The sequence below is a fragment of the Varanus komodoensis genome, unplaced genomic scaffold, assembly GCF_004798865.1.
Source record: "Varanus komodoensis strain SLA01 unplaced genomic scaffold, ASM479886v1 scaffold11, whole genome shotgun sequence".
Lineage (NCBI taxonomy): Eukaryota > Metazoa > Chordata > Lepidosauria > Squamata > Varanidae > Varanus > Varanus komodoensis.
In genome coordinates this window covers 19,375,998-19,389,973 of record NW_025335317.1, presented here as the reverse complement: position 1 = coordinate 19,389,973, position 13,976 = coordinate 19,375,998, and the positions used below count along the sequence as shown (strand labels likewise).

Here is a 13,976-nt window from a genome sequence, read left to right as displayed (position 1 = left end):
GCATATCTGAACTGGGAAACTATGGATAGCAGGTTTAGAACAAGCCATGATCATAAACCAACTCCAAGTCATGGTTTATGATCCAGGCTTGTTACTAAGCTAATAACCACCACAGCGGTTTAGTTTAGCTATAACAGGAAACAGTGGTAAGATGAAGGCTTTGGGGGTAAATTATGGTACACTGAGAAGTTCAGAGGGAAGGACAGCACAGGCAAGCACAAAACCTGTATGATCTCATGCTATTAACATATCTCGTAAGATATGTTACGTCCAAACTAGATCTTACTATATTTCTCCTGTCCTTATTTTTACTGTGATATTTTATGTACATGTTCCCAGACCTCTATGGTGGTGGCTGTACTGAAAAGGATCTATTTATTATACTTCTTTCTAAGTTTTGTGTTGAAAAGCTCCTCTTTATTCCACTGACACTCCTAATTCAATCACAGGTCAGGTCAATGCTTGCTTAGCTTTAGCAATGGTAAGGGATCATGTGCTCCCAGACCAACCAATGAGTATTCCAGGGCATTCACAAAGATGACTACTGCCCTTGCTATTATTGGCTCCCATTTCCTCCAAATTTCCCATAAGCAGAATAAATAAGCAAATATGCATGTTTCAAAAGAGTACTTGCCACTTAAAAATATGTTGCACACTGAGCTCTCCTTGGGATTGTGTGTGTCAAGGAGCAGATGTTTTTGCTTAGCAAAAACTCTTTGCATTTAAGCTTGCAAGTATTCAAACAAATCTATTTGAAAAAGGAAATGATGCTATTTGAATCTGTTCGAAGTGTTTAAGTATTTTTCCTCCAGATTTTCTGTGTTTAAACTTTCCCTGATTTGGAAAACGACTCAAAATAATGTCAAATCAATGCCTTGAAAATGAGACCAAAGTTACAAAATGGCCCTCCCTTACAAAGTGTGTACACTTTCTTTCAGAGTTAAGAAATAAACAGGAAAAATGTAGAAGAATCCTGCTGGTGATTTTTTAAACTTTTCTTGTAGCTGAGCTATCTTTAAACTACTTTTCTTTTTCTTTTTGTTCTTTGTGTTCCCAGATGAGGCTAATAGCAGCTTTAGAATTGGGTGGGGAAGGCAGGGGGAAGGCAACTTTCTTGGCGCATGAAAATATTTGGCAACCTGGGAAACTGTCCCGGGCACAACCACAAAATGGCTGCCCTGGGAGGCAGGGCTATGAACAAGGTGGAGGTTGGGTTTCAGGCCTAACACACCAAAATATCCTTTGGAACCCACATTGTTCACCTCTGATGGACACCGACTTCACAGAAATCTTGGCTGCTATAAAAATGAGCTTTTTAATTTAAAGTGGGTAGGGTAGGACAACTTGTTAGGCACCCATAATGGTATCTGGAGGTACCAATACTAGGTTGCCTGGGTTCAACAGGCACTATTTTGACTACACCTGGGAGTAGGGGTTGGATTTCCACTAGAACATTATGCAAGAAAATCACAAGCTCTTCCCACTGAGTTTTGGAATGTGCATGCACAGCTTTCTAGCTAATAATGCGGTGAATGAAGAAATCCTTGCATGCGCAGAAAAAAAATAGACCAAGGAAAATGGAAATGGAGTAAAGCTAATATGTTATCTGACACCAAATAGTTTTTAACATTCATGATCTTACCTACAATCTCATTCTCTTCAAGATTGATTGTTTCAAGAGCCTGCAAAGAGGTCAGCTGCTCCGGAAAGTGCCGAAATTTGTTCCTGGAAAGGTTGATGACTCTCAAATGTAAAAGGGTTTGGATCTCTTCTGGCAGGCGGTGAATATAATTTCCTTCCAGATTAAGTTCTGCAATTGCATGGGAAGAGAAATCATGAAAAACCCGGCCAATTCAGAAAACCATCCAGGCAAACCAAACTTTGTTTCAGGAAATGTCCCCTTTACTAATGGCAATAAATAAATAAATAAAACAGATAAAAGCAGGCTTTGCAGGAGAAACAGGGTCAGTAATTGCTAGCTTCTTCCAAGCAAAATTAGTGCACTTGAAGTCAACCTCTACAATCCAACTCACTGCCCTTTTTCCCCTCAATAGAAAGAAGAGCACAGCATCCTGGAACCAACTCTGCTGGCTAGCACTGATGGGTGTTAAGAGTACAATAATACCTAGAGGTCTGTAAGCTCCCCTGCCCAGATCCCTTTGCCAGGATAGATCACAGAATTATAGAAAAGTAGAGTTGGAAGTTAGTATATTCCTGGGCTCCAAGATCACCGCAGACGGGGACTGCAGCCAAGAAATTAAAAGACGCTTGCTCCTTGGGAGGAAAGCTATGGCAAATCTAGACAGCATACTAAAAAGCAGAGACATCACCCTGCCAACAAAAGTATGTATAATCAAGGCTATGGTTTTCCCAGTTGCAATGTATGGCTGTGAAAGTTGGACCATAAGGAAGGCTGAGTGCCAAAAAATTGAGGCCTTTGAATTGTGGTGCTGTAGAAGACTCATGCAAATCCCTTGGACTGCAAGGAGATCAAACCAGTCAGTCCTAGAGAAGATCAACCCTGATTTCTCTTTAGAAGGCCAGATACTGAAGATGAAACTCAAATGCTTTGGCCACCTAATGAGAAGGAAGGACTCCCTGGAGAAGAGCCTAACGCTGGGAACAATTGACAGCAAAAGAAGAAGGGGACGGCAGAGGATGAGGGGGCTAGATGGAGTAACTGAAGCAGTCGGCGTGCGCTTAAGTGGACTCTGGGCGATGGTGGAGGACAGGAAGGCCTGGAGGAATGTTGTCCATGGGGTCGCGATGGATCGGACACAACTTCACGACTAGCAGCAACAATAAAGGGTTGGAAGGGGCTAGAAGGCCATGGGTCCAACTCTGTGTTTCATGCAGGACTCCATCCCTCCCAGATGGCTGTCCAGTTGCATCTTGAATGCCTCTAGTTGGGAGAGCCCACAGCCTTCCCAGGTCATTGGTTCCATTGCTGTACTGCTCTAACAATCAGGAATTTTTCCTGATCTCTAGCTGGAATCTAGCTTGGTGTAACCTGAGCCCATTATTCAAGAAGATATCCTGATCTTCCTCTTTGTGTTAGCCTTTTCAAGTTCTAGTGGAAAGCTATCATATCTCCCCCCAAACTACTCTTACCAAGGCTAAATATGTCCAGTTCTTTCAATCTGTCCTCAGAGGGACTTGTTCCAGTCCCTGGATCATCTGTGTTGCCCTCCTCTGAAACTTTTTCAGCTTAATACCCTTTCCAGGTCATTTTGCAGAATTAAACCCATAACAACAGATCAAAATAGAGAATCATGTACCTTCTAGACAGTCATACTTCACTGAAATTCAATAGGATTTGAGTCATGACTAATTGAGTTTGCATTGGATTCAGTGGGTCAGTTCTAAGTATGACTAAAGTCTGCCTTCAATTCACTGATATCAAGCAATAAATACAAGATAACAGAGCAATATTTATAATGCCAAGGAGAACAAAACAGGTCTTTGCCTGTTTCTTAAAAGCCACAGCTAAAATGCTGAGCAAGTCTCCTGTCTCTTCTGTCAAAATACCCTCAACCAATACACATGCATATTGAAGGTGGCCTTGAAGAAGAACCTTGGCTACTAATCACAGAGCAGGGGTATCAGTTTTTGGGTCCTGAAGGTTGTATGCAGTGCCAGCTGATAAGTTAGAAACACAGAAGGGGCCTCTTGGGCCATCTTCTGACCCCCGGTTCCAGCTGGCTCTGCTTATGACATGCCTACCACATGTCCAGCCTATCTTTGAACACCCTTTAGAAACATAGAAAAGTTGTGGGCTACAGTTGCACATGCAGAGATCAGGATTTTTTAAAAAAGAGGTTGAAGCCTCTTCTCTCCACCCCCAGCAAATCAGAGGAGAGTTGCTGCTTCCCTGTCACCATTAGCAGCTTGGAAGCAGCAATCCCAGCTGCTTTAGAGTAACCTGGATTGCCGCAATGGACCAGTGGTCCTTCCCGTGTGGTCCTGCTGAGCAGCTGAGTTGTGGGGGAAAGTGGGTGGGGCTCCCCTGATTGCTACCCACCGTGGAGCAGTCCATTCGATGCTTGGTCTCAAACCATTTGGGATTTTTAAAGGGGTCGCACAGCAGCACGTTAGGCACAGAACTGAACAAGCAGCCCAAGAAACGTCTTCAGTACATGGTCTGAAGGAGCTCTCCCAGTCATCACCCTAGCCCATGGATTTTCCATTCACCAAGCTTCAGAACCATCTTCAAAGGCAGGCTGGCAGTCAAGTTTTTGAACTGAACAAGGCACTGAATCAGTGGTGGGCTCAAACTGAAAATTGTGTTACTAACACATTATTTTAAAGTAAAAGTTTGATGAGCAAGAAATAAACAATGTCAGTGTGTACCTGTGCTATGATAAGGTTTCAGAATTCTTTATGCCATATGGAATACAAATGTTTCACTTTGTTTTAGGGTGACTTTGTGACGAACAGAGGGAAAGAGACATGCTCAAATGCATGTCTGAAATTAATTAGGGACTGCTGTGCAGCTGAGAACCCTTAGAATCCCTGTCCATTTCCAAAACTTCCTAGAGCAAAAGTTTGATATTTTGATGGGTAACTTGGCTCTTCATTCAATACTCTCTCTAATGAGAACTCTGCCAAAATCTCTGCAGGCTGATTTAAAGAAAAGATACGCGCTTGCGATGCTTCAAGCATTCATTATTAGGCACCACTTTGAAGAAAAGTACCAAGGCTCACCATCTGGAATGAAGTGTGCCCACCCGCTGTGCGCAGAGCAATCCATTCCAATGGCACAGTCTGTGCAGCAGATCTAAAGGGGTGGGGGGCAGGGCGCTTCCAGCTTTTTTTCATTCATTCATTCAAGCAAGCAAGCAAGCAAATGCAGTGTTGGGAGGAACCTTCATATCGCACAGTTCATGGCAAAGGTATAAATCAGGGGTCTCAAACTCGCGGCCCGCGGGCCAATTGCGGCCCGTGGGATGATATTTTGTGGCCCCCACTTGATATCAAAGTTTAGTGGTAGTGCGGCCTGCGTGTTTTTCTCACACGCACCTGCGTGAGTCGTCACCCTGGGCGCAATGTTCCCTCTAAGCTGCGCGCCAGGACGGGGGGGGGGGGATGGGGGGGGGGCCCTGCGGCCTTCAAAGTGCCGGCGGCACCCGGGCCGGCCTCCAGGAGCCATGTGGGATAAGCGGCCCACCACCACCACTTGATGCGGCCCAGCCTCACCCAGACTCTACTTCCAGCGGCCCGCAGGTAAGTTGAGTTTGAGACGCCTGGTATAAATACTTCACTTGCTGCAAACATTTTCATATGAGGGCATTACCCTTTTTAAGTGCAAGAGGAAAACAGTTCTTTCAAATATAGGAGCAACTGAAATGCTTCTTGCCACACTGTATTTTATTTTATAAAATATTTATTTGTTTGTTTGTTTAGTAAACTTCTATGCTGCCCCATTCACCGAAGCCTCGGGGCGGCTCACAGACATAAATAAACTTCGTTAAAATAATATAAATTAACAGTATAAATTAAGTCGCCCTGGCCAAAGAATAAAATAAATAAATACTATTAACAGTTAAAATGACATTTGAATAAAAAGGTCTTTGCCTGGCGCCGAAAAACAAATAACAACGGCGCCAGGCGGACCTCTCTGGGGAGCACATTCCATAGATTGGGCGCCACCGCAGAGAAAGCCCTCCTCCGAGTACCTACCCTCCTAATTTTCTTCACGGAGGGTTCCCGGAGAAGGGCCTCTCCCGCTGATCTCAGGGGGCGGGCGGGCATATATGGACGTAAGCGCTCCTTCAGGTAACCAGGACCCAAGCTGTTTAGGGCTTTATAGGTCATCACCAACACCTTGAATTTGGCCCGGACTTCAATGGGAAGCCAGTGAAGCTGATGGAGGACTGGAGTCATGTGAACATAACGCCCAGTCCCCGTCAGCAGCCTGGCAGCTCTATTTTGAACCAATTGAAGTATCCGGACCGTCTCCAAGGGTAGCCCCACGTAGAGCACATTACAGAAGTCAAAGCGGGAAGTCACCAACGTGTGTGTCACTGTCGCCAGGCAGTCATACTCCAGGTAGGGGCGCAGCTGATGGATCAGCCGAAGCTGAAGGAAAGCGCTCCTCGCCACCGCTGTCACCTGAGCTTCCAGTGAAAGCTCTGGGTCGAGGAGCACTCCCAAGCTGCGAACCTTGTCCCTAAGAGGGAGTGCAACCCCATTCAGGACTAGGTTCAATTCACCCTCACCAAAGCCCGATCTGCCAACCAACAGGACCTCCGTCTTGTCTGGATTGAGCTTCAGTTTATTGGCCCACATCCAGCCCATTACCTCGGCCAGGCACCAGTTCAGCACAGCCACTGCCTCACCTGGATTGGTGGAAAATGAGAGGCAGAGCTGGGTATCATCAGCATACTGATGATTCCGCAGCCCACACCTCCTGATGACCTCTCCCAGCGGTTTCATGTAGATGTTAAATAGCAAAGGGGACGAAATGGATCCCTGCGGTACTCCATGGCATAGCTGCCATGGTGCAGAGCCATAGTCCCCCAGCACCACCTTCTGGAATCGGTCATTGAGATAGGAGCGGAACCACTGCAAAGGGTGAAACCAGATCTTTCTTAGGGCCAGGGTGGACCAGGCCTTGTACCACTCGAAAAATACTGCTTTCCTCGATATTTGAAGTGGCTTACCTAGCAATACAAGTCCAATAAAAATGCAAACAATACCAAACACTCCACAAAGCTATATAGCTACAGAGATTACTTTTCCACAGGGTCGTATGACTGTCGCTAAATCCTTTATTTTCTAAAAGATTTGTTTTCTATTTACCAAATTCAAAATCATTCACACTTGTACAAATCTGCACTTTCAAAATGTGTAGCTTACACTTTAGCCCATGGGTGGAAATGAGCATTTTTTCTTTTTTATTTTTTCTATGACTAAACTTGCATAAGATTCTAGAAAGTTAAAAACCAGTCCACAGAATCCAAGATTTGGGAAAAGTTGGTCTGTTCTGGAATCCACAGATTGGTTTCAAAGAAGTCCATACTCAAGTGAATCCATTACAGATCCCTCTGGCATCTCTACTTAGTACCACTACGGTTTGATTTGATTATACTTCATGCCCTTCTGCAGCAAGAACAGTTTTCTTTGCAAAGCACAAGATCAAGGTCCAGTCATGGAAACAGTTCCATTTTATTGCCTGAGATGAGAAATATACTTTCAGAGGTGTAAATGATCTTCTAGCTGGAACAATGGCGTTATCTGCTTATGCAGCAAAGAGTAGGCGTTTCACACTCAGATGGATGCTTTCTGTTGTGCAAGGCATACCTTCAAGGTAGGCTGCTGTAGCACGTTCCAGGTGGGCCTGCCCTTGCAGAAGACACCTTGTCAGGAATTAGCTGACAGGAACAAAATCAGCAGTCAAAAGTCCAGGCTGGCTTTGTCACAGCCCTCACTAAGGAGTGTGTTACAGTGCTGGTGTGAAACTTCTCCAACAGAGCTCCCTCCAGGTGTGCTGGACTCCAAACCCCATCATCCACAAACCATACAGTCACTACATTGCTGTGTGAGAGTGTTTTGGGGTTACATCCCCAACATACCTCTGGCACACAGCTCCTCTGTATTGATTTTGTATTTTGTTGATAAGTTAGAGTCAAGGGGGAGGTGGTGTAATGTCGGCTCCATGAAAGCCTAAAATTAAGCTTTTAATTCGTCAGACCTGGCTATGTTTTGTTCCGTTCACATGTCCTTTCCATTCATTCCAGCACTTTTCATGTTAGGCAAAACTTATGCACACACCCTTCCACACTGCGTACTTTTTCAAGAGCGCTCACATTAAGTTCTTACTTGCAGTCCAGACATTTATTTATCACCCTGTCTGCTGTCTTAAGAACTAAATTAAAGACTAGTAAATGTGTTCTGCCCAGTAGGCAGAGTTTTCAGGGCACAATGCTGTACACATTTAGGCCAAAAAGAAAGTCCTACAGCTCCTGGCAATCCTTAGACAGTGTGGCTGACTCAGAAATGCTGTGAGTTGGCAGTTGTCGGACTTTTTTTGCCTAAACATGTACAGCATTTTGCTCTTATTGTTTGTTATTATTAGTCATACATGGCTCTAAAATACAATGATCTTCTAAACCTCAGAGATTCTTTTCTTCCTATAGACGTACACTGGGTACATTTTTCTTCAGTATTTGACAATGGACATGAAGCATGTGCCTGCCTGTTTAAATGAGAAGGGCGTGGGTAGGAGAAAACTTTGATTCGAATGTACCCTGGAAAACATCCATTTACTACATTTCTAAACAGCCTATTAGCTGGAGCTAACAGTTTTAAAGCTTGAACTCTTTGTAACTGCAGGTATTGGCTCTTATTTGGAGCATTTTCCATGAAGCTAAGTCAATATTTAGCTAAATGATGCCTTATATGGTGGAATTTATGTTGCATTTCCTCTGAATAAAATGCTTTCGTTGCTTTTCAGGGGTGACTGGAGCTATGTGTGCTACTGATAAGGTACCACTTAGACATTTCTTCACCAGGCTCCTTTATTTCCCCTGTTCTGCTGAAGCATTTGATGCACAAGGAGTGGAAGAAGTATAACTAGACCCCAGTCCTGATCTACACTTACGGCAGCATGGCTTACGGCAGGCATGTGGAACCTCTTCCTGCTTGGAGGCCAAATTCCATGTTAGAGAGCCACCAAAGAATGAAAGCCCTCCTGGATCACACTACGGTCCTCTCTTGTCCAGAATCCTGTTTTCAATAATGGCATACCAAATGCTCCAAGCCCAAGGGCATCTCACCTGCTGTCATTGCCAAGGAAGCAGCATTCAGAGACCTGGTCTTGGAAGCACCATGTTGTTGTTTAGTTGCACTGTCATGTCCAACTCTTCATGACCCCATGGACCATAACACGCCAGGTCCTCCTGTTCTCCACTGCTTCCCAGAGTTCACCCAAATTCATGTTTATTGCATCAGTGACACTATTGAACCATCTCATCCTCTGCTGTCCTCTTCCCCTTTTGCCTGCATTCTTTCCCAGCATCAGGATCGTTTCCAATGAGTTTTTCCCTCTCATTATGTTGCCAAAGTATTTGAGCTTCAGCCTTAGTATCTGACATTCTAAAGAGCAGTCAGGGTTGATTTCCTTTAGGATTGACTGATTTGATCTCTTTGCAGTCCAAGGGACTCTCAGGAGTCTTCTCCAGCACAATTCAAAGGCCTCAGTTCTTAGGCGCTCAGCCTTCCTTATGGTCCAGCTTTCACAGCCATACATTGCAACTGGGAAAACCATAGCTCAGCCTATAGGAATCTTTGTCAGCGAGGTGATGTCTCTACTTTTTAGTATGCTGTTTAGATTTGCCACAGCTTTCTTCCCAAGGAAAAGCTATGGCTACACTCACCATCTGCAGTGATTTTGGAGCTCAAGAAAATAAAATCTGTCACTGCTTCCATTTCTTCCCCTTCTATTTGCCAGGGAGTAATAGGACTGGATGCCATGATCTTAGTTTTTTTAATGTTGAGTTTCAAGCCAACTTTTGCACCATACAGTCATAATAAACAGTACCCACTGATGGCCTTATCCTGCAAGACTATGTCTGATGCGCCTAAGTTAGTGGCCGTCACCAGATCTTATGGTACGAACATTCTATCCTGGTTTATGCTCTTCTAAATATCCCATTGTTCTACTTGGATGGTGCCACTTTTGAATAAGATAAGAAAACTCTATACCCACTCTTCTGATACCAGACAAATTTTATAAACGTTTATCATTTCATTTCTTTTCTTACCTTTCTATACTGCCTGATAGCCAATGTTCTATGACTGTTTTCAAAGACTGAAACCTTTAAAATATGTTGTAAAATATATATGAAAACATATAAACAAACAACATAAAGAGACACACACACATATCTAAAAACACCTGAAAACTCAACCTTTTTTTAAGCTAAAGAGTCCCAAGCTTTGTAATCTTTCTTGGCAGGGGAGCTGCTACAGCCTCTTAGCCAAGTGGGCTGCCCTTTGCTGCATCTTTTCCAGCAATCATCTTTCTGAGATGCAGCGAACACCTAAACACAGTCTATTTCCTGGTATACACTGACAGGGATAGCAAGGAAGGAAACAGTAATTTGCTTTTTTTCTCTTGCTTCTTGGAAAAGCACCCTTGCTTTTCTTGCTACCACATACAGTGCAGATGGACACACCGGCAAATCAGTGTGACAGCAGTGATGGCTCTTCTTGCTGGGAGCACTGGGAAAGGAAGGTGCTACATGAGTTCTCCAGCTGCTGTAATGCAAATGGTCCTCCACTACAAATGAGGGGAGCAAGACAGGTTATTAGAGACTTTAGTCTGAAAGATGCTTGGGAAGGGTTCCACATAATAGCAATGGGGGCGGTGGGAATCTGGAAACTCAGGGAGAGGTACAGGCCTCTGAAGCACCCTCAAGGTGCTGGATGTTGTTGGATTTCATCTCCCACCAGGCTGAGACTGCACAACCAATCCTGAGGCAAGAAAGGCATTGCACTCCAGCCAGACTCCTTCATTTGATTACATAAATCTATATACCACTTTCCAGTAAACTACCAAGGTGGCTGGCAGAAATAATCCAAACATAAAATATAACAGTAAAAGAAAATGACCACACAGGCCGTGCCAACCCTCAGGGGAACCTTGCAGAAAGAGGTGGGTCCTGGGCAGACATCTAACGACCAAGACTGAAGACACCTGCCTGATGCCTTTCTTGTGCTTTCATTCCCCATCTCTCACTGATCATGCAGATTAAGGTGGTTAATACAAGCCCAATTCATATAAGCAATGACGTCCACGTTCCCTTACTGATATGGTATCATTTACACGGAGGGTGCCTCCGAGTACAGGAACGCGAAACAACTTTGGATCACACGAGACAAGCACTCATCATCCTTCACTAGCCAAACAGCACTCCAGCTCAGGACTACTAGTTCATACCCACTAGTTCTTCTCTTGAGTCCTGTTTATCCCACTTCCCTCTCTGGTCTCTCTTCAGCTAGTCCTCCCCCATTAGTGCCAACTCATTTTTCCTTATCTTGCCTCCCCTGCCCATGTCTCTCAGGACTGAGCCAGACCATTGGTTCATCTAGTCCAGTATCATAGCTGCTGACTGGCCATGGTTTCAGACAGGATTCTTTCCAACCCGACCTGCAGGCCCTGGGGCCTCTGCTGCTTGCAAACCATGTGCTCAGTCATTTCGCCACATCACCTCCCTTCACTCGCCCACCCTACCACTCTACCCTCTTAGGTATTCTCCAAGACTTGTTCTGGATGAAGAAGAAAGAACCAGACAGGGGATGGAAGAGAAGATAAAGAATGATGACTGGAAATGCACGGGCAAAAAAAGTGATGTCCAAACCAAGTGGCTCTTTTCAAAGAGAGAGCACTTCAGAGAAGTATGGAAAGGACAGAGGGTTGAATATACCTTAATTAATGAGGTGAAGAGGCTGAGAATGTTTTCTTCCTTTTTATTGCAAAAGTTATTTGAAATCTCCACACTTCCTGGGAGTGCCATGAGACTCTTTGCACACAGTCTACACAGCACTTTCTGAAACATGTAGCTTAGTTCTACCCTTCTTTTTGGTATAAACAGCTGCCTGAAGCTATGTGAGAGAAGTTAAAAGTAGAGGCAGAAAAAGACATTTTTTGATGCAAATTAAATATTTTGCTGTGCTGAAGCCATTGAGCTTCTGCAGAAGCAAACAGTCCCAGTTTGGGTTGATAAAATCAGATGCTATGAAATACAAGCATTTCATGAGCAGCTTTCTCCTACCTCTTCAAACGATAGTTGCAAGCAAGCTCCCAGCAGTGGGGGAAAATAACTGTAGAAGGAAGCACACCAGTGTCTCCTCTAATTTGAAAGGACACGGCCTTCATGCTATACCCCTTAGTCTGCAAAAAGGGTAAGTCAGCAAGTTTCCTAGACATTTGGGGCTGTTCCACTCAGAGGGAAGAGAACATCTTGTACTAAGGTGATGTCTCTTGAGCAGCTCAAAAGATTATGAGCACAGCTCAGAAGATTTGGGGCACAGGCCCTGGTTGGGCCTATTTCTTAAAACAGTCATGCCCATCTCTGTCAAAACCTGGCAGTGTTCTGAACCAGATTTTGTTTGTTGACGGGTTGCTGTTTTTTAAGGATTACTTCTCTGATTTCACAGGCAAGCTAGAGAGAAGGGTGCTTCTAAGCAAGTCCTAGGCACCCTTCCCTCAGTGAAACTTCGGGACTCGCTGCTGTGGCCAGAGAGCAAGGCGTGTGGGATAGCTTTTGCTTGGCACTCCTCTACCTGCAAACTGATTGAATTCTAGCCTGGTGCAGGAGAGGGATATGTGGAGCTTCACTCGCTGTACCTGCGGGGCATGCTCTTTTTCCTCTTAAGGCTCCTTTAAAACCCAGGTGACAGCTAGTGGCGGGTCAGACAAGATCCCCTCATAACCACATGAAGCCTCAAGTGGATTTGACACGGCAGCACCGCGTGTGATCGAACATGTATGGAGATGCGTGATGTGTCCATAGCTGCCTGGTGTTTTCAAAATGGCAGCTTTACATTTTCAAGCTGCCACCATTATATATAAGCCTGCCATATTGCTAGCTCTGTTTATGTCTTCTGCTTTCTGCCCCCTCTCAATATCTCCTATCTAATACCCAATATCAATACCTCATACAACAATTCTCTACTTAAACTGTTAATTTCTTACTTTCTAGGTTACAGCTGGGTAACTTCTAGAATTTATCTTGCAACCCTCTGTGCCATTTTAAAGAAAATAGTGAGTACAAATTTTCAAAGTTTACTTTGCAGAATCAGACAGCAAAAGTTAAAAATGTATAAATAGTAAACGTGTACAGAGTGCACATTATTCAAATTACATAGGAAATGTCAATAGTTTTTTCACTTGCAAGCAGTAAAAAACAAAATCCAACACATTCAGTACATACATTTTTAATACAGGTCACATACTTGAGACTGATTGCCTTGCCTTGCTTTGGATGAGACCCTCCCATACCTATAATAAAATTGCCTGCTGCAGATCTTGTTGGAGATAATATGCAGAAGTAATGCCTTTGAGGCATTCTATGCATTTCCATAATAAATTACTATTTTGCAAGCAGGAATCCCAAGAAACATCCTTTCCCTGCAAATGTGCCTCTGGTCCCATAAACTTTCAGGTAAATGGGATTTTTTCCCGCATCATAGGTAAAAAGATGTTTTTTGTAGTTGGATACCCCATTTATTTCTAAAGAACCAACAACAAGCACAGCAAGATCAGAATAATAATCCAGAAAGAGTTTGCCTGAGTGCATTCAGAAAAATTAAATTAGAAGTTTGAGAGCAAGGATTTGTCAAACAAAAATGGGAAACTGAACCTGCTTCATACTGGTATCCAAAAATGAAATAAAATAGAAAATGGAAATTGTGTATTTAGTTACGATAAATTATTTTCTTGCAGTTCTATCCAGGGTCAGTAGCACAGGAACCTGTTCACAAATAATGAAGGGGTTGGCTTAAAAAGGGGGGGAAAGGGGTGCATTTTAACACTGCAAAGGAGACACAGGTAAGATGTGGAGAGTTCACAAAGCAGCACTATTCCTTAAATTAGGGAACAATTTTATGGGACAAGGGTTTGTCTTTACTGCTTTTAAAAAGGGGAGTTATGAACCGTACTGTAGTTATGCATGTACAGAAATAAACATATACTCATCTCGCATTTTCAATAACAAAATTCTTCTTTACACTAGTAAAGCCACAGAGATCTGATGTAGACTCAAATATTTAACCGATAATGCGCAAGATTTTAAACTAATACAGAATTCCACCCCTTCTTAGGACTGCCATAATAAAAACATCATTTGTCCCTATAAAAGCATTTTCTACAACAAAGAGTACACCTTTGAAGGGTAAGTAAAAGATTCTTCCTCAGTTGTCAGGAGACTGCCTTCCCTTATAACATAAAGAATAAGTCTGTATCATTGAGG

The 13,976-nt window shown here is 43.6% G+C and overlaps 1 protein-coding gene across 4 annotated transcripts in view; it reads right to left on the bottom strand.

The window, feature by feature from the left end:
• LRRC20 (leucine rich repeat containing 20) overlaps positions 1-13,976 on the bottom strand; it is a 104,359-nt gene that overhangs the window by 41,533 nt on the left and 48,850 nt on the right. For all 4 annotated transcript variants that reach the window (XM_044420512.1, XM_044420513.1, XM_044420514.1 and 1 more), the window contains one exon: positions 1,643-1,810. In XM_044420512.1, coding sequence (XP_044276447.1) covers positions 1,643-1,810 — 168 coding nt within the window. The remainder of the gene's footprint in view (positions 1-1,642; positions 1,811-13,976) is intronic.